Source organism: Rhipicephalus microplus, unplaced genomic scaffold (assembly GCF_043290135.1).
Source record: "Rhipicephalus microplus isolate Deutch F79 unplaced genomic scaffold, USDA_Rmic scaffold_32, whole genome shotgun sequence".
NCBI classification, from domain to species: domain Eukaryota; kingdom Metazoa; phylum Arthropoda; class Arachnida; order Ixodida; family Ixodidae; genus Rhipicephalus; species Rhipicephalus microplus.
In genome coordinates this window covers 605,063-622,672 of record NW_027464605.1, presented here as the reverse complement: position 1 = coordinate 622,672, position 17,610 = coordinate 605,063, and the positions used below count along the sequence as shown (strand labels likewise).

The 17,610-nt window shown below is 46.2% G+C and overlaps 1 protein-coding gene across 2 annotated transcripts in view; it reads left to right on the top strand.

Moving 5' to 3' along the window:
* The window catches only part of LOC142786766 (transcription factor CP2-like protein 1), a 68,497-nt gene extending 53,522 nt beyond the window's left edge, over positions 1-14,975 (top strand). For both annotated transcript variants that reach the window (XM_075884407.1, XM_075884406.1), the window contains exons 19-20: positions 484-535; positions 14,421-14,975. In XM_075884407.1, the coding sequence (XP_075740522.1) occupies positions 484-535; positions 14,421-14,482 (114 nt within the window). In that variant the 3' untranslated portion in view covers positions 14,483-14,975. The remainder of the gene's footprint in view (positions 1-483; positions 536-14,420) is intronic.
* Positions 14,976-17,610: the final 2,635 nt, after the last annotated feature.

Sequence of the window (17,610 nt, the reverse complement as noted above, 5' to 3'; positions counted from 1 at the left end):
TACAAGAGTTTACATGCTGAGACGCACCCAGTCGCCGACACTTTGTTGGCATGCGGCTAACGTGAGTTTCCCTCGGCAGTCTGAGAGGAGTGACTCAGGAGAGGAGAACAGTGTCCGATTGTTGTGAGGTCCACTGACTGCGGAGAAAGATTAGAAAATTCAGATGCTCATTTGTGGTTTGCTTGAACGGCAGTTAGCGGCAGCGGCGAAAATAGGTCCACGAGTAGTACGGTCAGCGGGAGGGAAGCCTTCATGCTCTGCAGGGGAGAGGAAAGTGGTGTCGAGTGAGTGGTGAGCGGTGCACGGGAGAGTGCTGCAGTGACAGTGTGTTCCTAGCCCCCACAGAAGTGAAATTCACTGTTCTTTAGTGCCTTTTCTTCGCTACATAACGGACTAGCTAGTTTCAATACAGCTTTCAGGTGCTTGACCTGTAGTGTAATAGGTAATTTTTGAAGCCAGTGGGTTATTTATTTCAATTCACAGGTGGTCCGCAACATGCCTGACGAGTCAATGTATGCTTTGGAGCTTCTGAGAGGTAAGGTGGCTTGAAATTTCTGGCTGAATGTTGTTTCTTATGACTGTGTTGTTGTGGCAACTGTGCACATGGATATGGTTGCTGCTTGATTTTCTCAACACGCACTTACTTATTCTGAAATGTTGTATGTTTACGGTAAATACTAGGCTTCTATAAATAGTGATTTTGGTCGAATGTTTTTGAATCGAATTCTACGTATATTATATGCAAATGTATATGGCATATATAAAGAAAAATAGGCATATTTGTCATGACCTAACTAACCTGCACAATATTTTCTAAAAATTGAGCCTTGTATAAATAGTGATTTCGGTCGAATGATTTTGAATCGAATTCTACATATATTATATGCAAATGTATATCGCATATATAAAGAAAAATGGGCATATTTGTCATGACCTAACTAACCTGGACAATATTTTCTAAAAATTTAGACAATGCTTTGAAAATGCCGTTTATAATTATTTGTTGGCTTTAAACGAAGTGGAAACAACTTTGAACAGTAGCATGATTTGACTTTTGGTAGAATGCAAGTGATAACCTATAAATTATGTTACATGTGTAGTGGAGCATACGCACCAACGCGTATGTGCCTTCGGAAGACAACGAAAAGGCCCGTGCTCTGCTTGCGCGAGAGTTTGTGCCGCCTTTGCCAGACTTGCCATACGCCCACTTTCCGCCGCGACCTCGTTGCGACTTCTCTGCTCGAATAAACGTCATCACATTTGGTGGAGGCTGCTGAGATCCCCAAGCAGACCTGGAGCTCCGCTCTTGCAAGTTGCTTGAAAGACTACCGCGAAACATGACTGACGCAGTCGCCAACCAGCCCGTCCCAGCCCAGCCAGCACCATCGGCTGCCCCATCTACCTGCCCCGGCGCTACTCGCCAGCGGGACCCACCAATCTTCAGCGCAAGTGGTGAGCAAGACGTCGAAGACTGGCTCTCCTTGTACGAACGCAGAAGCGCCAGCAACAAGTGGGACGACTCTAAGCTCGCCTACGTTATTTTTTACTTGGCAGACGTAGCTAAGCTTTGGTTTATGACTTCTTTGCGCAAACACGTACACGGACACAAGGAAAAGAGGCAAACAACACGAGCGCAAACTCACAACTGGTTTATTTTGAACAACGAACTGTACTTATATCTTCACGTAGCCCACACGCCCCCCCATCGGTAGATCCAGGAACACACGAGATAACCTAAAGAAAGCTTATTCAGCGCTACGTCATGATAAGAACCACAAAACGACAAAATTTGAAGAGTTCACGCATCTGCAGACGGATTGTTGCACGTGCCTTTCAAAAAATCAAATTCTTTATCGGACAGGGTGACGGAAGCTTGGCTAACACATTTTTCTCCCATGTTTCTAATATGGAAAGCTTCAATCAACTCCCTGTTAATTTTTCTCTTGTGAGTTGACAGAATCTTTGTCTGTAAAAATTGGTACGCACCCACAAGACTTGCAGTGATCCACCAGATGTGTTCGTCCTGAACTACGTAATGCCGAGTCATGCTCCCTCAACCGTGTGTTTACACACCTTCCAGATTGCCCGACATAATATCTGCCACAGCTGAACGGAATATGGTATACCACTGCTGTTCTGCAAGACCGGTATTGTTGGCTGTGTTTCATCTGGCAGCTCACACTCACAAGAGAAAAATTAACAGGGAGTTGATTGAAGCTTTCCATATTAGAAACATGGGAGAAAAATGTGTTAGCCAAGCTTCCGTCACCCTGTCCGATAAAGAATTTGATTTTTTGAAAGGCACGTGCAATAATCCGTCTGCAGATGCGAGAACTCTTCAAATTTTGTCGTTTTGTGGTTCTTATCATGACGTAGCGCTGAATAAGCTTTCTTTAGGTTATCTCGTGTGTTCCTGGATCCACCGATGGGGGGGCGTGTGGGCTACGTGAAGATATAAGTACAGTTCGTTGTTCAAAATAAACCAGTTGTGAGTTTGCGCCCGTGTTGTTTGCCTCTTTTCCTTGTGTCCGTGTACGTGTTTGCGCAAAGAAGTCATGAATGAGTACCAACTCGCCCAACTTTCAGTACTGTTGTTATAAGCTTTGGTTTACCAACCGCGAAACCGGCATTGTCAACTGGTCCTCCTTTAAGACCCTCGTAACTGAAGCGTTCGGCTGACCAGAGGTTCGCAAGCTCCGCGCCGACCAGCGTCTGTGCCACAGAGCCCAGCAGCCTGGCGAAACGTTTACGAGTTACATTGAAGATGTGCTCGACCTCTGCAGGCGTGTTAACCCATCTATGCCCGAAGAAGAGAAAATTCGGCAGATTCTCAAGGGCATTGAGGATGGCGCATTCCAGATGTTGCTATCGAAAAGCCCGACCTCGGTGGCAATCCTTGTAAGCCTGTGCCAGAGCTTCGATGAATTACGCCGTCAGCGTTCCATCGCCCGACAGAGTGTCTCACCACCGGATTCGATCTCGGCTGTCGCACTCGCAAATGCCAACGTTCGCCAAGAAAGTCTGTCCAACCAAATCAAAGACTTCATCAGGGAGGAAGTCGCCCGACAGCTCTCCCTGCTGCCACATAGCGACGCGCCCACCGCAAGTCTGCCTTCGACACTGAAATTTGCGATGTCCTACCTACAGTGCAGGCCCCTTACGCATGCACTTCAGCAGCATCTAATCTCTCAGCTGTCAGCTACGCACCACCTGCACCATCTTCACCTCTCAGCTACGGGGCTGTGGTTGCGCGGCCCCCACCGCATCCAGTATCCTTATCGTCTCCACCTCCTCCGGCAGCGCCTCTGGTTTACAGGCCCTCTCCTCGCTTTTTCCGTCCATCTAATGAGTGGCGCACCCATGACAACCGTCCTATCTGCTTCACGTGTGGCATCGCTGGCCACATTGCACGCTACTGCCGCTGCCGTCCCACACCTACGTACGCCTCCTTTGGAACTCTTACCTATGCGTTGCAGCAGGCTACCACGTCTGCATACGAACAGAGGCACTCTGACTGGGATCGTCGCCCATCAACTTCTCGTTTCCCATCTCCTCGTCGCCGATCGCCATCTCCTATGCGTCGTAGACCACCTCCTGAGGAGGGAAACTAATCAGTGCAATTCCAGAGGCAAGAACTGCAACTTTTGCGCAATTATCAAGGCCTCCATTTTCGCCGCAAAATGTTGTTGATGTCAATGTTGAGAGAGTCCCCACACAAGCGTTGATTGATACTGGGGCCGCCGTTTCTGTGATGAACGCAAAATTTTGTCGCAAACTAAAGAAAGTGACCACATCTCTCTGTGGCATTGTGCTGTCCACGGCTAGCGCGCAACGCATTCATCCCTCGGCTGTGTGTACGGCGTGCGTCGTCATCCAAGACGTTTTGTACGTCGTCCAATTTTTTGTACTACCATCTTGCTCTCATGACCTCATCCTGGGTTGGGATTTCTTATTAGGTCATGAAGCTATCATCGATTGTTGCCGTGCGGAAGTGTCTTTATGCCAAGTTGTGAATTTCCATCGCCCGACCATTCACCACTGCTCTGCAAACTCATCGCTGACGACGACATCACCTTGCCTCCGGAAGCTTCAGTTCCTATTAGCTTTTCATGTGTGGCGCAATCTGACGCCACGGTGGTGTTTACGCCATCCCCTGTTTTTACTGAACGCAAGGGCATCGTGCTCCCATTTGCCGTTCTTACAATTGCGTCTGGATTAACCGTAATGCTGGTTACCAACCACTGCAACTACCCCATTGGCTTACTCCGTGGTGAAACCTTAGGATATGTACAACCTGCCAACCTTACCGATGATATTATTCTTCCCGACGAATCCCCATGTCACATTGCCGCAATCACTCAGGCGTCTGAGCCACCAAGTTCGCCAGCCTTCGACAATGCTATTGACGCAGACCTTCCCCCCTCGCATCGCAGTCAACTTGTTGCTCTCCTTAACAAGTTTCGCTCTTCTTTCGACTTTCAGAAACCTGCTTTGGGCCGCACCATGACTGTCACTCATACTATTGACACTGGCTCACATTCGCCTCTGCGACAGCGTCCTTACCACGTTTCTGCCGAAGAGCGCTACGTCATTACGGAGCAAGTAGATGACATGCTTAAACGTGGAGTCATACAGCCTTCTGAAAGCGCATGGTCGTCACCCGTGGTTCTGGTAAAGAAAAAAGATGGCACCGTTCGATTTTGCGTGGACTATCGCCGCTTAAACAAAATTACAAAGAAAGATGTCTATCCGCTACCACGAATAGACGATGCTCTTGACTGTTTACAAGGCGCCGAGTACTTCACATCCTTGGATCTGCGTTCTGGGTATTGGCAGGTGCCAATGGCTCAATGTGATCGCCCTAAAACAGCCTTTGTAACGCTGGATGGCCTATATGAGTTCAAAGTCATGCCATTTAGGCTCTGCAACGTGCCTGCGACGTTTGAGCGCATGATAGATACCATATTGCGGGCCCACAAGTGAAAAACTTGCTTGTGTTACCTAGATGACATCGTAGTCGTTTCAGCTGATTTCCCAACACATCTTCGTCGTCTCCACGAGATTCTGACATGTCTAGCTTCTGCAGGCCTACAACATAACACCAAGAAGTGCCACTTCGCAGCCCGAAAACTAACCATCTTGGGACACGTCATCACAAGAGACGGTGTTCTTCCGGATCCCGATGAGCTTCGAGCTGTGTCTGACTTCCCAATGCCCACATCACTGAACGCCCTAAGAAGTTTCGTTGGTCTTTGCTCTTACTTTTGTCGCTTCGTGCGCAACTTCGCGTCCATCATCGCACCTCTGACTAGTCTGCTTTCCAACAGCAAAGGTATATCTGCATGGTCACCTGCATGTGACGACGCATTTCACCAGCTGCTGACCTCGCCACCTATTCTTCGCCACTACGACCCCACTGCTGCCACGGAAATTCACACTGATGCAAGTGGCGTTGGTCTTGGTGCAGTTTTGGCACAACGGAAAGGCACCCAAACCGAATACGTAGTCGCTTATGCAAGTCGCGCTCTTAAGAAGGCTGAATTGAATTACTCCGTGACAGAGAAGGAGTGTTTGGCCATAATCTGGGCGCTTACGAAGTTTCGCCCGTACCTTTACGGCCGTCCTTTCGACGTGGTCACAGACCACCACGCTCTATGTTGGCTGTCCACCTTGAAAGACCCGTCCGGACATCTGGGGCGTTGGGCACTTCGATTGCAGGAATACGACGTCCGTGTTGTATATCGTTCCGGTCGCAAGCATGCGGACGCCGATGCACTTTCTCGATTGCCATTAACACCAGATGTGGCTTCTCTGTCACCCCCTTTTACCACCTTGTCACCACTCAGCACCACTGACATGCTTTCGGAGCAGCGTAAAGACCCATACCTTGCCTTGTTCGACTACCTTACCGATCCATCTGCTGTCCCTTCCACGAGAGCACTACGCCGGCAAGCAGCCCACTTTTCCTTACGAGACAACATTCTGTACCGCCGCAACTACATGCCTGGTGGTCGGAAGTGGCTCCTTGCTGTCCCAACTCATATGCGCTCTGACATCTGCATGAATTTCCATGCAGATCCCCAAAGTGCTCACGCAGGTGTCCCGACAACCTACGAAAGGCTGCACCAATGATATTACTGGCAAGGAATGCATCGCTTTGTGCAGAAATACGTTCAGTTTTGCACCACTTGCCAACAGAACAAGATACCTCCGCGGCACCTTACTGGCGTGTTACAGCCGTTCCCGTGCCTGGCTCGCCCATTCGACCGCGTGAGTATAGACCTCTATGGCCCCCTCCCATATAGTAGCTCTGGAAACCGGTGGATTATTGTCGGAGTCGATCATCTGACACGCTATGCTGAGACTGCAGCTCCGCCCACGAAGTTGCACTCTTCATTCTCCGCAGCTTCATTCTATGCCATGGTGCTCCGCGGGAATTACTCAGTGATAGGGGTCGAGTGTTCCTGTCGGAGGTCATCCAAGCTATCCTCGCTGAATGCAACATTATCCACCGGAAATCTACCGCATACCATCCACAGGCAAATGGTCTTACTGAGCGGTTCAACCGCACACTTGGCGACATGCTGAGGATGTACACCTCCTCCGACCACACTAACTGGGACGCTGCATTGCCCTTTGTTACCTTCGCTTACAACACCGCGACGCGACTACCGGCTTTTCCCCGTTCTTTCTATTGTACGGCCACGAACCGTCCCACCCACTCGACACTATACTCCCGTACCTCCCTGATGCATCTGAGTGCTCCCCGCTTTCGGAAGTCACCAGATATGCTGAAGACTGCTGTCAGTTGGCTCGGTCTCTGACAAGTGAGGCTCAAGGTCTACAAAAGACTCGACACAACAACGCTCACCACATAGCTCCTACGTTTCGTGCTGGCTCTCTTGTGTGGCTTTGGGTGCCCCCGCACGTTCCTGGCCTGTCTTCTAAACTTTTGGCCCGGTACCATGGTCCGTACCGTGTCATTGACGCGACCTCCCCAGTGAATTCATCATCGAGCCATTAACACAATCACCAGATTTGCGTCGTTGAGGACGTGAGACCGTACACGTCGACCGTCTCAAGCCCTACTACGACCCCTCATTGTGCCTACTCCCTGAGTCGCCAGGATGGCTACTTTTCACCCCGGGGGTATTATAGTGGAGCATACGCACCAACGCGTATGCGCCTTCGCAAGACAACGAAAAGCCCCATGCTCTGCTTGTGCGAGAGTTTGTGCCGCCTTTGCCAGACTTGCCGTACGCCCACTTTCCGTCGCGACCTCGTTGCGACTTCTCTGCTCGAATAAACGTCATCACAGATGTTAAAATTTGCTCGTTGCGACTTCTCTGCTCGAATAAACGTCATCACACATGTTAAAATTTGCTATACTTAAAGCATATAGGAAGTCTGCGTAGCAAGCTTTTTAATTCTGATAAATGAACCAATGTGAGAGTAATAGTATCTTCATTTAATCTTGAAGTAGGGCTTCGCAATAGTGCGGATTTATTTTCATAACGTGTTTTCACGGCCTAAAACTATCTCGTTGCAGTGAAATCACCTTTACAGGGGCTTACTTGCAGACTAAAATACATTTAAATATGTGTTTTCACGACTGAGCACTTCTTCACTGCAGATAAACTACCTTTATGGGGTTTATGGCGACGTGACAATATGGACTAGCATACATCCATTCGTTCAATTCAAATACTTCAAAGTTTTCAATAGTTTAAATTCGACTCTGAGGGAATTCGAATTCTGTATTATTTGTTAGGAAAACGTTATGAATACCTGATATAAGCAACAATTTACAAGCATGGGAAGGCTATTTATATGTACATTTTAGATTAATTGTGTACATATTTGAACTCTTGAAAAGCAACTGTTTGGCACAAAGCTTTGTTGGCATATGTGAGCAAACTGCATTTAGATAGCACGCTCTAAGGCTCTGCCAGAAAGCTGAATTACGACCTCGGCTCCCCATTTTTTCAGGCTTTTTTCGCCACATAAGGTTTCTTAAAGGGCCCATAACCACCCAGAAGTTGAAATTTAATTGTGGGAAAATTCTGCTCGAGTGTACGACGAACACAGAGCTGTGAGAATTTTTCTTAACGGTGACGTAATAGCGAAGTTAGACACATCTTATTATTGAAACCACGACAATCCCTTTTTTAACTCTCTCCTGCGCTACCCTTTATGGTATTCTTTCAGTGGTGGGATACCTGTGTCAGTTGGGCCAACCTGCGCCAGTTGAGCCAAGTGGAAACGGCTGTGCTGTACTGCTCCAAAAGGACCTTATTTGTTTAATTCGGGCCATTGCCCTGCACCACAAGGTGGTTTCGTAAGAGAAGGTGATGTTGACAGCATGCATAGTGTCATGAATTTCATCTCGGGAGCGCTTGCAGCATATGGAGTTAAGAGAGAGACGAGAGTCGGTGGTAACACGGCAAACCCATTTGGATATTACACAAAATGGCAAAAATCTGAACAAATTCTTGAAACGCAAAAAAGTAACACACATAATAATAAGCTATACAGCGAAACCGGAAATAACTTCTAGTCAAGTTCAATCCTTAGCTCTAATCTCAGTCTAGCCAAAATGGCGTTTCAGTAACGGAACGTTCTTACAGTTCATCCCATTGTCACGTTGACTCTGTGTCCTTGCCATGTCGATGGTTCACCAAGTCTGTCGTCGACGTCCTCCTCAAGTTGCTACGGTCATCGTCGGTAGTTACTGCACATCGTGCAGTTTGTCTTGATTGCCGGTGTTTCGGTCTTATCTGTCATCTTTGGCCTGCTTGGTCAAACCCAACTCGTCAATGGCCTCATTAATGACTCTCTCTCTGTTGATTACTGGTTTGGTTCGCAGTTGTTCTGGCTCGAATGGAAGAGCTGTAGTCCCCCCAGGAACTGCTGTGCAAGGATGCGGCAAGTCTGGGCAGCCTCACTCGGAACCTTTGAGGTCCACGAACATTTCCCAAGCCTCTTACGCCGACATTTTTCAGAAACGAGCAGCTACTGCTTTTGTCACTGTAGCGACGCTGACCTTCCTGACCTTCGCAGTTCGAAGCTCCTAAGCACAGTAGCAGCTTATCTTCCGTGATTTTTCATCACAGCTCACGTCGCATTCCACGAGCCTTTCTCCAATCAATCTCGTACGTAAGCGTGGCGCGTCTGTTCACCATCGGGGTCTCGCGTGCTGATGCCGCATTCTAGCGCTTGGCACGTGCCTCATGCCCTCTTATTCATGACTAGAAACCGGATTATAGGCAAATGTCTATCTTGTTTTTTGTGTTTCTATCGGGTCGCTTTGATATATGAGCATGAATTAGAGGTTAAAACGAGCTTCTACAGTGTTTTATGCTGCCTATAAATGCGTATTTTCGAAGTGTGTAACTAAATTTTTTTAAGTGCCTATAAATGTTTATTTATAGCATGAAAGTCTCAAGTACAGCAGACAAAATAGAACTGGCAGAGCTTTCGAAGTTGATTAATAAGCTTAAGGTATGCGATGTAAGAAGGTATAACATGGAGAGAATTGAACACGCTCTGAAAAACAAAGGAAGCATCAAAGCAGTGAAGAGGAAACTTGGGATAGGCAGAAATCAGATGTATGCACTAAGGGACAAAGAAGGCAAAATAACTACCAATATGGATAGGATACCGTATTTACTCGAATGTAACGTGAGTTTTTTTTCACAATATCTCTGAAGTGATTTGGGGGTTCGCATTATAATCGAAGCACCTCGAATCGTGCCTTGGCGGTGCCACCCCACTGGTTCCTTAAAATGGCTACGACAAACCTACCGATCTTTCAACCTTGTGCTGGCAACATATGCATGCTGGCAACATCGAATCCAATCCTATTGTTTGCGACGTGTTTTGCGGGCGGTTCATTTCCTTTGTGCTTCCGCGACTTCGGCTCGAGCAAATGGCAGTGCGACGAGTTCAGTACGATGCCCGCTTTAAGAGAAGTGCAATACTGATGGCTGAGGAAATCGGGAACTCAGCCGCGGCTCGACGGCTAGATGTGGCGGAATCTACTATCCGTGGGTGGAGGCTCCAGCTTGAAGCGCTCTTCAAGAGTGAGCTCGGCCGAGAAGGCTGCCGTGGACCTCGTTGTGGCCGTCACACAGAACTCGAAAAAAAAGTGGCGGAGTTCGTGATTGAGCAGCGAAATCGCCTATTGGGGGTCAGCGTTGAGCTGATTCAGTGGAAAGCCCGAGACGAAGCTTGAGAGATGGGGATCCCGCGGGAGAACGTTAAGCCTTCACGTGGATGGGCACAAAAGTTCATGCGAAGAAATGGATTTTCCCTCCGGCGAACAACGTCGATAAGGCAGAAGCTACCAGCAGATTGCGAAGCGAAGCTAGTGGAGTTTCAGCGCTATGTGCTCGACCTGCGCCGCTCGTCGCAAATGCCGTTGGGGCACATTGGCAACGCGGACCAGACTCCCGTTTTCTTGGACATGCCTATGTCAAGGACTGTCAGCGAAACAGCTGCCCCCTAAGTTCGCATAAGGACAACAGGCAACGAGAAGACGCGGCTAATCGTGATGCTAGCCTGCTTGGCGGATGGGCGCAAGTTGCCGCCATACATCATTTTCCGGCGCAAAACCATCCCGAAGGAGCTGTTCCTCAGGGATGTGATTGTTCGCTGTCAAGAAAAAGGTTGGATGGACACTCCGCTTATGCTTGACTGGGTCAAGAGTGTGTGGTGCCTACGGCCAGGTGCGCTCCTCCACCCCGCCTCCATCTTAGTTCTCGACTCATTTTGCGGTCACCTGGCGCCCGAAGTGAAGAAGCTGATGCGGGAAACTCAGACGTAGCTCGCTGTTATTCCCGGAGGTATGACGTCCGTGCTGCAGCCATTAGACGTCTGCCTGAACAAACCATTTAAGGATAGAATGCGGCAGCTGTACGGAGAATGGATGCGAGAAGATTGGGCTTTAACACATACGGTAGGATAAAGCGACCTAGCGCCGCGAAGATTGCCGAGTGGGTGTCCGCCGCTTGGTACGGGCTGCCGCACAACATGATAGTTCGCGCGGTTAAAAAGTGCTGTATATCGAACTAGATGGATGGCACGGAGGATGACCTCATCTGGGATAAAAAAGTGACAAAGAGGGCTCGACCACTGGCTATGAAAGTGACGAATGAACAAAACTCCCTTTATATTTAGAAACTGGGATGTCTTTGCCACTACCATGTGCAGCAAATAAAGGTGCTTTTTTCCCCCGCTTTACTCGCGTTACATTCGTGTTCTTTTTTTTTTTCGGCACTGAAAAGTCACTCTCGCGTTACAATCGTGGTCCTGTTACATTCGAGTAAATACGGGTTAAAATAGTGGAGGAGTTTTACAGAGACCTGCACTGTAGCCGGGACAACCCAGACCTTAATACTATAAGAACCAGCAGTAACCCAGATGACACACCACCAGTAATGATAGGAGAAGTCAGAAAAGCCTTGGAGAGCATGCAAAGAGGTAAAGCTGCTGGTGAGGACCAGGTAACATCAGATCTGCTGAAAAATGGAGGGCAGATTGTGTTAGAAAAACTAGCCACCCTGTTTACGAGGGGCCTCCTGACGGGAAGAGTACCAGAGTCTTGGAAGAATTCTAACATGATCCTAATACATAAGAAAAGAGATTACGAGGACTTGAAGAATTACTGGCCGATCAGCTTGCTCTCTGTAGTATACAAGCTATTTACAAAGGTAATTGCTAACAGAGTAAAGAAAACATTAGAATTCAATCAATCAAAGGAACAAGCAGGATTTCGAACAGGCTACTCAACAATTGACCACATTCATACTATCAATCAGGTAATAGAGAAATGCTCAGAATATAACCAACCACTATACATAGCCTTCATAAATTACGAGAAGGCCTTTGATTCAGTAGAAATATCAGCCGTCATGCAGACACTGCAGAATCAGGGCGTCGACGAAGCATATGTAAGCATACCGGAAGAAATCTACTGGAGATCAACAGCTACCATAGTGCTTCATAAAGAAAGCAACAGAATACCAATCAAGAAGGGTCTAAGGCTGGGGGATACAATCTCCCCAATGCTATTTACCGCATGCTTACTGGAGGTTTTCAAAAGCCTAGAATGGGGACAGTTAGGCATAAGAGTTAATGGAGAATGACTTAGTAACCTGCACTTCGCCAATAACATTGCATTGCTGAGTAACTCAGGGAATGAATTGCAACTCATAATTACGGAGTTAGGCAAGAAGAACAGAAAAGTAGGTCGTAAAATTAATCTGCAGAAAATGAAAGTATTGTACAACAACCTCAAAAGAGAGCAGCACTTCAAGATAGGTAATTGTGCACTTCAAGTTGTAAAAGACTATGTCCACTTAGGGCAGGTATTAACCGCAGAGCCGAACAACGAGATTGAAGTAACTAGAAGAATAAGAATGCGGTGGAGCACATCTGGCAAGCGCTCTCAAATCATGACAGGTAGATTGCCACTTTCCCTCAAGAGGAAGGTATATAACAGCTGCATCTTGCCGGTACTTAGCTATGTAGCAGAAACCTGGAGACTTACAAAGAGGGTTCAGCTTAAATTGAGGACGCCACCGCGATCAATGGAAAGAAAAATGGAAGGTGTAACCCTAAGAGACAAGAAGAGAGCAGAGTGGATTAGGGGACAAACGGGGGTTAAGGATATCATAGTTGAAATAAAGAAGAGGAAATGGACATGGGCCAGGCATGTAGCACGTAGACAGGATAACCGCTGGTCATTAAGAGTAACTGACTGGATTCCCAGAGAAGGCAAGCGGGTTAGAGAGAGACGGAAGGTTAGGTGAACAGATGAGATTAAGAAGTTTGCGGGTATAAATTGGCAGCAGCAAGCACAGGACTGCGGTGACTGGCGGAACAGGGGAGAGGCCTTTGTCCTGCAGTGGACGTAGTCAGGTTGATGATGATTATGATGATGATGATGAAATGTTTATTTTTAAAATCGCTGCCTATAAGAACGCTGTTTAACGTCATATTTTGCTTTCGAGTACAGTTGAACACCGGTATTCATGTTATCAGGCGAAATTGAGCTTTTGGAACATTATGGGGTGCAACCTATACTCCATTTCATTAGTTCCCTACAGCACTGTCAAGTCTACAAAGTCTCTTAGCCCATAGGAAGGCCCATTACCCTCTACACATGTATTCATTCACGGCGCGTCGTCTGCTCGGCATCTTTCCGGTGTCTTCTCGCACACGTAGGGAACATGAGGTGCTTCTTTGCAGCCGCAGGACGATGGAGAACGAATGCGAAACTATGGAGTGTCATCAGGAGGAAGTAGAGTGTACATAAAGAAAGATGTCCACGTGGCTTTTGTTTTGTGTGTCGTTTACTTGTTAAGAGAGTGTGCACACATTGGATCGGCACTTTTTTACATCTCTCTCAGTAAACAGAACTTTTGTCTAATGGAACAAATTTTTTTGGCTCCTTGGAGTTCCGTTTACTGTGAGTCTACTGTAGTTACCTTTAGTTTCCCTTCAACTCTTATCTCTTAACTCTTCCCAATCTAAGGCCCTGAAAACCGAGGTTTGAGTGCAAAAGAAATTGAGGATAAATCTGTTTTATTTTGAGCGTGATGCCGGGTCCATGCTGACGACAGCTCATGGCGAACTCCGCCACGTCGGATACCCTGTTTGGTGGTGGCACCTGGTGACAAGTCGCTGAACTCACTGATGGCTAACGCCAATTTAGCATTTGTGGACAAACACAACCAGAGATTAGGAAGACAATAAAGAAATATTGGGATTAACCCATTGATAAACACATGGGCCACATTTTAGCTTCGCTGGTCAATTATCTGTACGAAGTGCTTGGGCAGGGACTTCTTTGTGTCTGCCTGTAGTGAATGCTTTCCTTAGACATTCAGAACTTACAGTGTGCTGCCGTATTCTTGAATGCCTCTGCTTACTTAATCTCTCTGTAATTTAATGCTATGGTGAACTGGCCTGAGCATTCGCTTATTTGCACAGAAGAGTTGGAGAAAAGTGGGCCAGATTCCAAGTGGGTTCACAAGAGAACAATAAAAATGCAAAATGAGGTGCTCCGTGGTATGAGTAAACAAAGCGATGCTGATGATGGTGATGACAATAGATGTGATTGATTTTAGTTGCCTATAGCTTTCATCTCTACTAGCTTTTCTGCCAATAACCAGTATATGAGGCTGGTATTCACTTCGGCATCAAGTTTAACAGAAGAACATTTTACCTATGTCTTAGTTTTTTAAAGTAGATAAAGTCCTTTATTCAAAGCACAGAGTGTTTCTGTTAGCGTTACTTGTCAGCTACTCTAAGCTGCGTATTTTTGTTGAGAAATATTTATTGGAGTTAGTCAAGTTATTTTTACAGAAACATTGTATCTCTGCTTTACTGATTAAGTTATCTCTATCTCTCAATAGACCCAGACGACGAAGTCTACAGCCTGCTTCTGAAGTCCTACGGTACCAACGCGAGGACGTGATGAAGACTGGCTTGTGTATCTGTCTTTTCTATCATTAATTGCATCGGGTTCAATAAGTCTTTGCCTCGCTGACTTCATCCTCTCCGTTACCATCTACCACATATTTGTTGCAGCTTCAACTGAATACCTGGCACTAATGGGTTCATTTGCTTTGCCCCATCTCCCGAACGGGCAGCAAACAAGCGGCTCCAGGCATCGTGCCGTAGGCATATGAACTAGTTTTGATAAATAAATGTGGCAGCGTCAGCTTACAGCAAGAGTTGTTAGAAACACAATTCAAAGATTAGCTGCTACAACGCATTGCTGTACACAACTGTGGCTTGTAAACATATAATGATATGTCGAGAAACCTTGAAACCGTGAGCCTCTAAGCCTGGTTTATTTTTCTTGTTTATGGGGGCAGTGCTGCAAGCGGCACAAAGGGCTCATTGAGTGACACTGGCTTGCGCTTTCTTTTTTTCTTTTCAACTCTTCACTTTTTTTTTTTTGACAACTCGAATTCAGTAATTGCTTAGTAACTCAGACTCTAAAAGTTTTTGTGTTATGGTGTTGACTTGGTGTACTTCTCATCCTTTGCAAGAAAATTTTTGCACCTTACTCTGAGTATTCTGAAACATCAACGACAAGGAAACCAAGAAAATGTTGATACCCAGAGGCTGGAATGAATTTAAAGTCCCCTAAACTACGATCGAGTTCACAATCATATTAAGGTTTTTATACACACACGCACATACAGTCCCGTAATTTAATTTTTCTTTGTTCAGCTTCCTACTAGCACTTGATTGAGGCCTCCTACAAGTTTGATCAGTTGTAAGGGAAAACCTCTTTTTTTTCTCATTTTTGATGTCAGTGCAGGTCATTGCAATCTTGATTGAAGAAGGTGACGATCTCAGGTGCGTAGCCAGAATTTTTTTCTGGGAAGGGTGGGGGGGGGCACCTTTTTAAAATGGCCATTTTTCACTCTCTGGACTATGAGGAAAAAAAAAAAGTTACGGAGGGAGGGGGCGCGAGCTCGGTGTGCCACCCCTTGGTTACGCCCCTGAACAGCTCTTTTCAATAGCATGGATTAGACCGTATGCTGCACAAGACCGCATTTGAGATCGGAGTTTACTTTTAGCGAGGTCAAGGCTTAATGAAGATGGTCACTGCTTGATTGTTAGGCCTATTGGGTTAGACGCTGTTAAAACGTATAAGGGCAGTACCGCTTAGGTATAGCCGTTTCTTGAAAGATTGCATATTTTAATTTTCACCTGTACTTTAGACAATGTACTATAGCTTTTGTGTTGAGCAATGTTGTATGCAGAGACTTGACAGCATTCTAGCCACAATATTTATGTGACTAGGGCCTGGTATAAGGAAACAAGTTTGCATATAAGGGCTTGTTTCTTCGTTACGACACAATGTTAATTGCATCTATTGAACAGTAATGCCAGGGAAAGTGTAGGGGATGTTCTTAGAAGTAATTTAATGTAAATGTAAAGAAAGAAAAGTGGACGAACAGATAACTTGCCGTGGGCAGGAACCGAACCTGCGACCTTCAAATAACACGTCCCACGTTTTGCCAGTGCCTGGTAGGTGTGTTGAATTGAGTTGCCAGGCGATGTGGCAGGAATTCTCGCTTGCGATGTACATTGACTTCCTCAAAAATTGCTGTTACTGATTCTTAGAAAACGGAACTGTGAGGTGATACAAATGATGGAACGTGCTTAAGCATTGCTTATTAGTGGAAATTGCTAAAAGGAGTGCTTAGCAGGAGAAACATTCTTCCCTTTTCTATAGACATCATCGTGCTAGTACCGTAGGCAACTTAAGGGCAAATTCGAAACTAATTTCACCTGGTGTCTCAAAAGGCAATGGGTTTGTTGCCACGGCCGTAATAGCCTCAGTGACTGAGTGACTAAACTGGCTTGCATTCCATATTCCAAAGTGCCATACTCTGCCATTAGATGTCACTGATAAACTGTACCTTGCCATTTTTGTATTCATGTTTTCTTTTCCACTTGACGTCTGGTTGGTGTTTTGAGCTGCGACAAACGAGTCTCTCCTCTTAAGCGCTGTATTTCTGCTGGGGATGTGTGCAGATGTTAACAATTCCATCACTTGCATCAGTATTTTGTCAAAACATGTTGGTCATGGTGTATGTGCCGTTATGTTTTCAATGTAACAACTCTTGCCCAGTAGGAGAATTTTTTCTGAAAAATGTTTTGTCATTTGTTTGTGAAAGTTGTACATATATGGCAGCTCAACGGCTCTAAAAACTGTTTTTTTGTGTGTGGTTGTTGGGGTGTTACTAACACGTTGCGCAGTTTGCGGATTGTCCCATGTCATCTCGTCATCGGGGAGTGCTACCGATGCAAGCAGTCATCATAGATTCATTTTGTTCGAACTGTTCTTGCTTTTAGATTTGCTGTAGGCATTTTTATTTAAAGAGGATTGGAGGGGGGGGGGGGACTATTTTGTCCTTTTGATGATAACAGAAGTATGGCCTACTCTTATATAGTGGGGTCTTGTAGCACGGCTGTTTTAACCATTGCAAATGTTTTCAAAGCGAATACAACAATGCAGATGGTTTTCTTTAATAAGCACTTGATGGATGATGCTGATGCAGCAGGCTAGCCACACTAGAGGTCTCTGCATCTGGAGTTATATTGGTGGTAGTGGGTCATCCTTTAAAGGGACACCAAAAGCAAATAGCAATTTATGTCAAAGTGAAAGAAGCTCAATGTATGATAACGTCTGAAGCAGCAATGCTATCAACAGCAGTGCCCTACTTGCTGAGAAATTGAAATTAAGGTTGATGTACCACACGACAGGCCCCATGAGTGGGAAGTTTTGGTAATGATCCCGATGACAGGAGAGCGTCCGACTGCAATTAATCAAAAGTAATCAAGCTAGCTGCAATAAAAAAAACCTTTCATGCATCAAAAGGTATAATAAAATGCTGCTTGTTCATTTCTGTATGACTTATAAAGAAAAGGATCGCCTGGCGTTACTACAGAGAGTAGTGCAAGTGGTTCGAGAATTCTATTTTTGCCTGGATATGCTGGATAGGTAGTGCCATCTACTGGAGTCCAGTTGAACCAAGCAAGCAGTACCATGGTCTTTGAGATGGCAGAAAATTGTTCTAT